The sequence below is a fragment of the Phaethon lepturus genome, unplaced genomic scaffold, assembly GCF_000687285.1.
Source record: "Phaethon lepturus isolate BGI_N335 unplaced genomic scaffold, ASM68728v1 scaffold23989, whole genome shotgun sequence".
NCBI lineage: Eukaryota > Metazoa > Chordata > Aves > Phaethontiformes > Phaethontidae > Phaethon > Phaethon lepturus.
Window position 1 is genome coordinate 2014 of NW_010565871.1, and position 8893 is coordinate 10906.

Consider the following 8893-nt stretch of genomic DNA (forward strand, 5'->3'; position numbering starts at 1 on the left):
TGGCAGGGGAGGGGGCGGCTGGTGCAGGCAAATTCTTCTCCTCCAGAGTTTGGCCTCCCGAAGGCTCCCCGGGACGTGCACCTGCCTTACTGCTAGTCCAAGTTCTGCTCTGACCTCCTGAAGGCTGACCGCCGGCTTTCCTTCTTCCTTGTCGGTCCCTCTCTTCCCAGTATATCTTCGTGGACGCCTTTGTCCCGTACCTCTGGATCACCACCGACTTCTGCAACAATATTCAGGGCTTCTCGATTCCCTTCAGAGCAGCAGACCTCCTCCTGCACAGCAGGAACCCCAACCTTCTCTTGGGCTTTGACAGGTCTCATCCTAAAAAACAGGTAAGCAGTTCTGCTTGGACAGGAGGGCCAGCGTCCTGCCTCCACCCTGCCGCGGCATTGCCCCCGGCCTGTTACGTGCCCCGCAGCCCTTACAGTGTGCTGAGAGCCACCCTGCCTCGCGACGGCGCGGGTTCGTGCTCCGACCGCCCAGGGTGCCTGATCTTGGATTGTCACGTGCAGAGCTGTCCCAAATCAGCCGGGAAGCCCCCTTCCCTACAGGTCAGCCTGGTTTCTGACCTCTGGAGCAGTGAGGATATAGTACCTGCAGAATGGCCACCTTAAAAGCTTCCTTTCCCTTTTCCTTCATTTGTGCTGGTCCTTCATCCACGCCGCTCCTGACCGTATCGATCTCCCCGACTATTGCGGTCGTAACTCGCCGCAGAGCGTCGGCAGCTGAAGCAGGACTGACCTCTGCAGTATTTCACACGGGCATGTAGCTTGGCTTTGGGTCTTGCATAACAAATTGCTTCATGGAAACAAATGCTTTTTGTTCCCCCGGAGCTACCAGGGAAAGTTCATAAATAATTATGGCACCTTCACAGAGACACAGGCAGCGTAAGCAAAACCTGGAGAGGAAACAAACCGTCCCCGGATGTGTGAACGGGGACAATCGAGCAGGGTACGCACGCAGTCCGTGTGGTTTTGAGCACCGTTGTACTGGGGTGCGTGCCGGGCGCCAGCGATGCCTTCCTGGGGGGATGGCGCTGGCCGGGAGCGGTACCTTCCCTGGGCAGGCTGCTGGACCACCTGTCGAGGCTGGAGTCTGGCTGGCCGTATCCGCATACCTGTAAATGGGAGGCAAAAATTGCAGCTTGGGTGCCACTCTAGCGCTTGGGAAAAAACAAGCAGGTGTCAGGGACATGGGCCCTTTGAGGGACGGGATCTGCAGAGGGGCTGACGTGCCCACGGGCCGGCGCGTTTATCGCTGCCGCTTTGGTTGGTGCAATGAAAGATACTCTCTCTCCTCTTGACCTTTGCTGTACTAATGCCTGTAGATCCGCAGCAAGGGCCTGTCGCTGTGCTTGGTGTTGTAATGGCCTCTGAAGGGGAGACTGCTCTGCCCAGATATTTACCCTTGCTATCGCACTCCACGAGTACATTATAACAAGTTGTTTTTATTTCTGAGTTAGTGTTAAACCCGGTGGATGAACAGACAGTGGGAAATCCTTCTGGTAGGAGACTAAAGGACAGGCTTTTTCCTGTTTGGGTTATTCTCCTGCAGCCAGAAAGATTGCCATTGCCCCAGGCAGCTGCCACATAAAGAGAAGTCATCGAAGTAGTTCACGGTTTTACGACAGACGCATGTCTGTCCCACCTTTGCTGCTCAAGGTCGGGCAGCTCGAAGGATTGGGTCTGTTTGGTTACCCAGTCCCGCTGGCATCTCTCACCTTTGTCATTGCAGCTCTGGAAATCGGATGATTTTGGCCAGACCTGGATAATGATTCAGGAGCACGTGAAGTCTTTCTCTTGGTACGTATCGCACCTGTGTGTTATACCCAGCTCTTGTCTTCTTTCGCTCCTCACCTCTTGCCTCGTTTGCCGCCCTGTGCAAGGGTGTACCAAAGCGTGCTCCAGCCCCAGCCCCCTGCTCCCCTCACCCAGCAGAGACCCTGCACCGCGGGGACGTGGCACGGTGCAGTGGCGAGACAGCCACCGACGCAGGCACCCAGGGCTGCTCCGCATTCCCCCAGGTTCTTGCCTGCCCCCCACCCCAACTCCCCATCTCTTGAAAGGGCTCCTGCTGCATTGCTCTGTGAGCGCAGAGACAACGGCGCTGCCCTTTTTGTTCTTTCCAGGGGAGTTGAGCCCTACGATAAGCCAAACACAGTGTATGTCGAGCGGCACGAGCCTTCCGGGGCTTCGACTGTCATTCGCAGCACTGATTTCTTTCAAACCCGAGAAAATAAAGAAATAATCCTGGAAGATGTGGAAGACTTCCAGCTCAGGGACAAATACATGTTTGCAACAAAGCCCACGGTAAGTATCACGTGAGCAAATCACCGCCGTGGGTGATGTCGACGCTTCGGTACGGTACCGCTATGGCGGGCAGTAGCTCTGCTTTCAGCTGGGACCTCCGTCTAAAACGCGGTGAGAGCGTTTGCTAGGGACCAATTCGCGCTGCCAACCTCACAGCCTTCGGGCCGTCGCTCGGGCTGCCTGCAGCTGCCTTTCCCGCTCGACCTCGCGCCGCCGTGGACAAAGCAGTGCCTATCGGTGCTGCGCTCCCGGCGGGGATCGGGGCGGATCTGCCTTCAGCGGGCTGGGCAGAAGTAGGTCAGGCTGCGAAGTGCTGGGACCCGGGAAAAACTCCGGCGGGGGGCGGTGGCAGGGCAAGGGGGATGCGGCTCGGCAGCTCGGCGGTTGGGAGGCCGCTTGTCAGAGAGGATTACCATCAAACGTGGACTAGATCCAAGTAGCCTGCTGTGCTCCAGCCTGGTCAGAGAGCTGGATTTTCCGCTTGCTTTCCTAAGGAAAGAGGGTGCCGGTGAGCAAAGGTGGTCTGTTGGTCCCCCTGCAGCCCAGGCCCCCTATACTTTGGGAAGCTGTTGGCCAGTTCCACACAAACCTAAAAGCAAGCTAGAAAGCATCTGTGCTTTCTCTGAGGGCAAACCCTTTACAGATGATCAGAGGCACAACAGCGGAGAGGTAGGGTCCTGTTTCTTCTAGTACTTAAGGAGCAGTTTTCTTTCTCGAAGATGCAAGCATTGCTTTCCTTCCCCGTTGCTGCCAACGAGTCTATTTTAAGGAGCAACCTTTGTAATTTAGGGGTGACTCCTTGCAAAACCCTGTAGCATTTCCTAGGCAATAAGCAGCGAGAGTGTCACTTCTGGCTGCCCGAGCGGCCGCAGCGATGCCCCACGCTGGCAGGGGACGTGTTTGCAGAGCACTTTCAGTTTCTCAGAAGTCTCTCCCGCAGGTAGTACGGCCTGCAACTCTTGGGGCCCATCCCCTTGGCGCTACGCCTGCTCTGAAGCCTGCCGTGGTTTTGCAACAGATTTTATCGGGGTTTGCCCGTGGTGCCGAGTGAAACGGGGGGTATGGCCCGTGTCTGTCTCTGTCAAGAAGCCACCGGGCTCAGGGGCAGCACCCTGAAAGTGTGGGGCTGGTTTGAGTCAGGACCTTTCGAGGCATGAACGCAATTTGTGACTTCTTCGGAATTGTTTCTGCTTCTGGAGGGCGTAGGGGTTGCAGGGGCTGCCGTCACGCTTTGTCCTGTAGCTCTAATGAGCAGTGTTACCTTAAATGATGAAAAACCCGTATTTTATGCTGAGGCAAAGACCGGTGGGAAATGCAGGGGCTCAGAGAGAGGCCAGCCTGACCGCTGATTAGGAAAGGATATCCTCGGGTCTGCGATCTGGCACTTGCATCAAACCTCGGCCGCGGTGGGAGCGGCGCTGGGGAGCGGAGAGGCTGGGTGGCAGAGGCTCCCAGGACTCCAACTTCTGCTCCTCTCCGCCGGAGGCGCGGTTGCTTAGGGATACGGATGCTGGGAAAATCAGGCCGCTTATTTTTGGAGCCTAAATCTGGGTTTAGGTTCTTACTGTTGGCATCCTGTACAGAAGAAGTTGCCCCCAGCTTTTTACTTTTTTGGCTTCCTGCTGGTGCCTTTCATTTTGCGCCAATTGTTAAAAATAGGAAGGAAAGGACAGGCTGCTCTGCACAAAGAGGAGGAATTAAAACCAGCCTCCTCACCTCCATCTGACCAGCTAGAAAGGGTGGTTTGTCTCCTTGCTGAGCGCTGCCTGCGTGGATGTAAACCAGGACCGGGGAGCGCTGCTCCCCGCGGCTGGGCCCGGGCATCCCGGGCAGCCGCCACGCTTTGCCGGCACGCAGGGAGGGCGAAGTCCCAGCCAGGCAGTTTGTGGGTTTGCTCCAGTACGCCTTTCAGCCGCCGCTGGAGACGAAGGTGATTCTGGGGGTGAGAGCTACTCCTAACGTGTCACTCTGCTCTGCCGCAGCGTTTGCAAGGCAGCTCGCAGTCGCCTTCGGCCCAGCTCTGGGTGTCCTTCAACCGCCAGCCGATGCGCGTGGCACAGTTTGTAACCAAGCATCCAATTAAGGTAAGCGGTGATTTCTGAAAAGATCTCCTTTTTGCCTCCTTTGCCAAGGATGCCCTCAGGTGTCCACAGCAGTTTTCTGCATTTCACCAGACACCTGCTTGGCAAGGTTGGCCGAGCAAAAGTTTGTGTTAGGATGATCTTGCGGTTTATGTGACGGGACTTTATTTTAGCGATTCGTGCCTCTGGAGAAATACCGGAGTAGGCAGAGCACCGTGCAGGGCCAGTACCGTCCTGGGTGCGAGGCTCTCTCTCCGCAGGCAGAGGAGGGCCAGGGGAACAGACAGACTTTGCAAAGAGTCTGCAACCCGTGAACCAGACGTGCTGTGGTGTCCCCAGGCTGGCGGGGACGGAGAAGAGCGCGAGCAGTACGCTCGGCGTTTGGCGGAGCGTGCTCCTGGCTGCGAGACGCCCCTGGCCTCGGTGTGGTCCAGGCAGAGAGAGATCTGGCGCCGATGGGGCTTGGCACCCGGCGCCGCTCCTGGGGGATGTTGCCCGTGGGTTATGCGGGGCCGAGGGTGGAGGATAGCGGTCGCTGGAGGAGAAACACAATAGAAAAAGCAGAGGGAAGATACCTGCTTGCTGAGTGGAAAAAATACAAGTGGGCGGAGGGAAGAATACCTTTCAGCTAGCCAAGAGGAAATGCTAAACCGGCCTGTACATAAACCCCGCTTCTATGCCCACACGTACGAAATCTGCTCGCCTGTCATTTACATCCCAAAGGAATATTACGTTGCCGACGCCTCGGAGGACCAGGTGTTTGTGTGCGTCAGCCATGATAACAACCGTACCGACCTCTACATCTCGGAGGCGGAAGGCCTGAAGTTCTCGCTGTCGTTAGAAAACGTGCTCTACTACAGCCCAGGAGGAGCTGGAAGCGACACCTTGGTCAGGTAACATGGGACGCGCCTAATCGGCCCTGGTAAAGAAGAACGTCGGCCAAAGCCTTTGTAGTTTTTGGCTGCCTTTGATCAAAGCGTTGCTCTGATCCCCGGGCTTGACAGTCCCGCACTGCCCGGACCCAAGGAGGCTGCGATTCACTGATCCCATCTTTGCTTTTCCTCACAGGTATTTTGCCAACGAGCCCTTTGCTGATTTCCATCGCGTCGAAGGCGTGCGGGGCGTCTACATCGCCACCCTGATCAATGGCTCCTTCAGCGAGGAGAACATGCGCTCCGTCATCACCTTCGACAAGGGGGGCACCTGGGAGCCGCTGCAGCCCCCGGCGCAGACGCGCTACGGGGAGCGGATAGACTGCGAGGTAGCGCAGGGCGGAAAGGGGCAAGGCGGGGGTGACCGTGGGAGAAGCTTCCCCTGCAGAAGAGGCTGAAACAGCAATCCCACCACGAGGGAGTCCTCCCTCACCTTTCCAAGCGGGGAGGGCCGGACTAGGTGGGACAAGGGCATGGACGAGCACGGGGCGGAGTGTTAACGCCACCGTGTTTGGCTTTTCCAGTTTTCTCAGGGCTGCTCTCTCCACCTGGCCCAGCGCCTGAGCCAGCTGCTTAATTTCCAGCTGCGTAGGATGCCCATTCTCTCCAAGGAGTCGGCGCCAGGGCTGATCGTCGCCACCGGTACCCGCTTTCCTTCCCGCAGTCGCAGGGGGGTTGCATGTGTTGTTGTCAGGATGTGAAGAACTTGGCAGCATCTAGTTTGTATATGCAGGTTACAAAAATGCCATTAAATTGTGCGCTTCGCTGTCCCCTTTGCCGCCGCAGTCCCCGTAAGGTTATTATGGCACGTACGTTTTACTGCAGCATGGCGACGTGACAAACCTTGCCCACTTTATTCCGGTCCTCTTTCCTGCTGCTATCCACGGGAAGGGTTTCTTGAACCTACAGAAATTACTGTTTGTCCTGCTCTTTTACTGAAGAAAACGCTCACAGGTCATTTGATCACGTTTATAGCCATGCGTTTTTCTCCAACTGCTTTTAGAAGTTGTAATAGTCTTTAAAATATTTGCTTTTGAAGGGATTAGTTTACAGTATGAAAAATCAGCTCTTCCATTGTTGTCATTTTGCTATTTTAGAGGTGTCTGGCTTCATTTTAAACAAACACTTTGCATTTGTTGAGAAGAATAATTCCTCTCATTCTTCTAGGCTCCATCGGCACGAACATGGCAAGGAAAACCAATGTCTACATCTCGAGCAGTGCCGGAGCAAGGTGGAGAGAGGTAAGGCCGCTCTTTTGCTTGCCGGCTCAGCCAAGGCAGTGGTGCAGCAGGTAGGACTTTGGCAGCGATATAGATAAGCGACATGCAGCTCTTGGGCATTAAAGGTGACCTCCCCATACGCATCCAAGAGCCGTAGCTGCAAGGCGCTGAATGTCCCTTGTGAGCGAGGCAAAAAGGTCTTCAGGTGAAGGACCAGGCAGGGCTTGGCACAGAGGTGAACCTCTTGGTCCACTTGGTGAAGGTGGTGGGTCGAAATGCAGGCAAGCTCCCTCCTCTACTTCTGTTTTTCAACTGGCAGGACGTGCCCACGGCACGGGTCATCTGACCCCTTTTAGATGGGACTGACAGCCAGGACTTTGCATGTGAGACTGCCTGGAGAGGCTCCGGCATCTTCCAGAAAAATGAGACGTCACCCTCGGTTTATGGGGAGTTTGATGCCATTTACTAAGTGGGTGTTCTGGCCTGCGGTGGTATTTGTGGTCCGCCTGCGCATTCTGCTGCGAGCGTAATATGGTATTCCAACATCTGCAAGCCATTTAATCCCGTGAATTAAATGGCCTCCTTTTCCTCCCGTAAGTGCTGCGCGGTCTGGGTTAACGTCTGGGCAGCTGCAGCGGCGGCGGCGTGCCGCAGGTCTGGCTGCTGCCAAAGCCAACCGCGGTTCAGAGGCTGGCCCCGGCTGAGAGCGGGCGCCTCCAAAATTCAGCTGGGGAGAGGCCGCAGGAACCCGACGTTTCTCCCTGCGGGAGCCTTGTGGCAAAACAGGAGTACTCGGGGCTGGGAAGGGTATCTGAAAGCTGAGACTTTCGGGTGCCAACTTCCCCTGGCTCGCAGGCAGGTTTGCACTGAAGCACAGTTAAAACCTGCCAAGGAAGCCGGGGACCGTGGTTAACAGCGCCGAGCTCCTGTCTTACTCAAGCCCTTCGTATTGCGAGCGGAGGAGCGGAATGACCCAGCACTGCGGTTCCTCAGCTGAGAAGCAGTAACGCAGCTCCTTCCTCTCAGCTCTGGCAAGCAGCAGGCTGGAAGGCTCGTTGCTCCCCAGACCGCTGGTACGGTCTCGCAGCACAGAAAAGAAAGAAACAAGGCATTCGGTGCCAAGCGCAGGAACGTCCCCGAGCGCGTCAGCGCGTACTCCGAGCAGAGTCAGGCATGTACATGCTCTCTATTTTCATCCTGTGCTGGGCTCCCCGGGTAGGACAGCAAAGGTGATTTGGCGTTGGTGGTCACTAGATAGAGCTGGAGATGAGCATGAAATATGACAAGTTTCTTTCCGCGGGATGGATGTATGGATTGTCTCTGGGGCTCGTTTTTGCACGCCACGGCCCCACTTCTCTTTGAGCGTTCAAGAAACCTTACGGCCTGAAACCTAAAACTTCTCTGGGAAGGCGGTGAGTCCTCGCCGAGTGCTGGGAAAGCCTTGCAGACATGACAAAGAGCTGCAGACTGAGGGGGGAGCGATGGGCTCCGGCTTCACGTAATGGTGCGTTGTTAATTCTTCCCCTGCGCATGGCTCGGGAGGAGCTGAGTTCCAGGGCGCAGCGCCGCTCTTAAACACAGCTATACGTCGAAGGAAATTGGTCTGGCTGCTCTTGACAGCAGATGTTGGCCCATAAACGCTCGAATCTTTGTCGCCTCCAGATACTTGGCTCAGTCCAGGTGACCCAAAACGTTAGCTCGGGTCAGGCAGCATTTCTGACAAAGCGTGCTTTCCCGCAAAGCTTCTCCCTTAATTCAGTGCAGCTCTGGTGAACCCCTCAGCACCGTTTCTCTTCCAGGCGCTGTCTGGACCCCACTATTACACCTGGGGCGACCACGGCGGCATTCTTGTGGCCATTGCGCAAGGCACCGAGACCGACCGGCTCAAGTAAGTGGCAGGGTGGGGGGATTGCCTCTGGGGCTCGGGCTGGGAGAGAGTGCCCTGCGGTGGGCAGGACTCGCCCCCAGCAGCTCTCCCAGTCCTCTTTCTCCAGGTACAGCACAAATGAAGGGGAAACCTGGAAAACGTTCACTTTCTCGGAGAAGCCGGTGTTTGTGTACGGCCTGCTTACCGAGCCTGGGGAGAAAAGCACCATATTCACCATCTTCGGCTCGTACAAAGAGAACGGCCACAGCTGGCTGATACTGCAGATCAACACCACTGACGTGCTGGGTAAGGGGACGGGTGACAGAGCCGTCGCCGATGCTGGTTATGCAGGTGGGCGAGCCGTCCTGTCTCTGCCCCGTGGCTTTGCAGGTCACGCACGCTCATAAGCCCTCACCTGAAACTAGCCGGTCCCCGCGCCGCGCAGCCTGCCCCGAGCAGCCCTGCGCACGCAAGTGACATTTTG

The 8893-nt window shown here is 56.4% G+C and overlaps 1 protein-coding gene across 1 annotated transcript in view; it reads left to right on the top strand.

Moving 5' to 3' along the window:
* Window positions 1-8893, top strand: part of LOC104627189 (sortilin-related receptor) — a gene marked incomplete at its 3' end in the record, with an annotated part of 20652 nt that overhangs the window by 1044 nt on the left and 10715 nt on the right. The window contains exons 3-12 of the mRNA XM_010295317.1: window positions 171-332; window positions 1735-1802; window positions 2129-2309; window positions 4292-4393; window positions 5114-5283; window positions 5459-5651; window positions 5847-5964; window positions 6490-6563; window positions 8342-8430; window positions 8537-8715. Coding sequence (XP_010293619.1) covers window positions 171-332; window positions 1735-1802; window positions 2129-2309; window positions 4292-4393; window positions 5114-5283; window positions 5459-5651; window positions 5847-5964; window positions 6490-6563; window positions 8342-8430; window positions 8537-8715 — 1336 coding nt within the window. The remainder of the gene's footprint in view (window positions 1-170; window positions 333-1734; window positions 1803-2128; window positions 2310-4291; window positions 4394-5113; window positions 5284-5458; window positions 5652-5846; window positions 5965-6489; window positions 6564-8341; window positions 8431-8536; window positions 8716-8893) is intronic.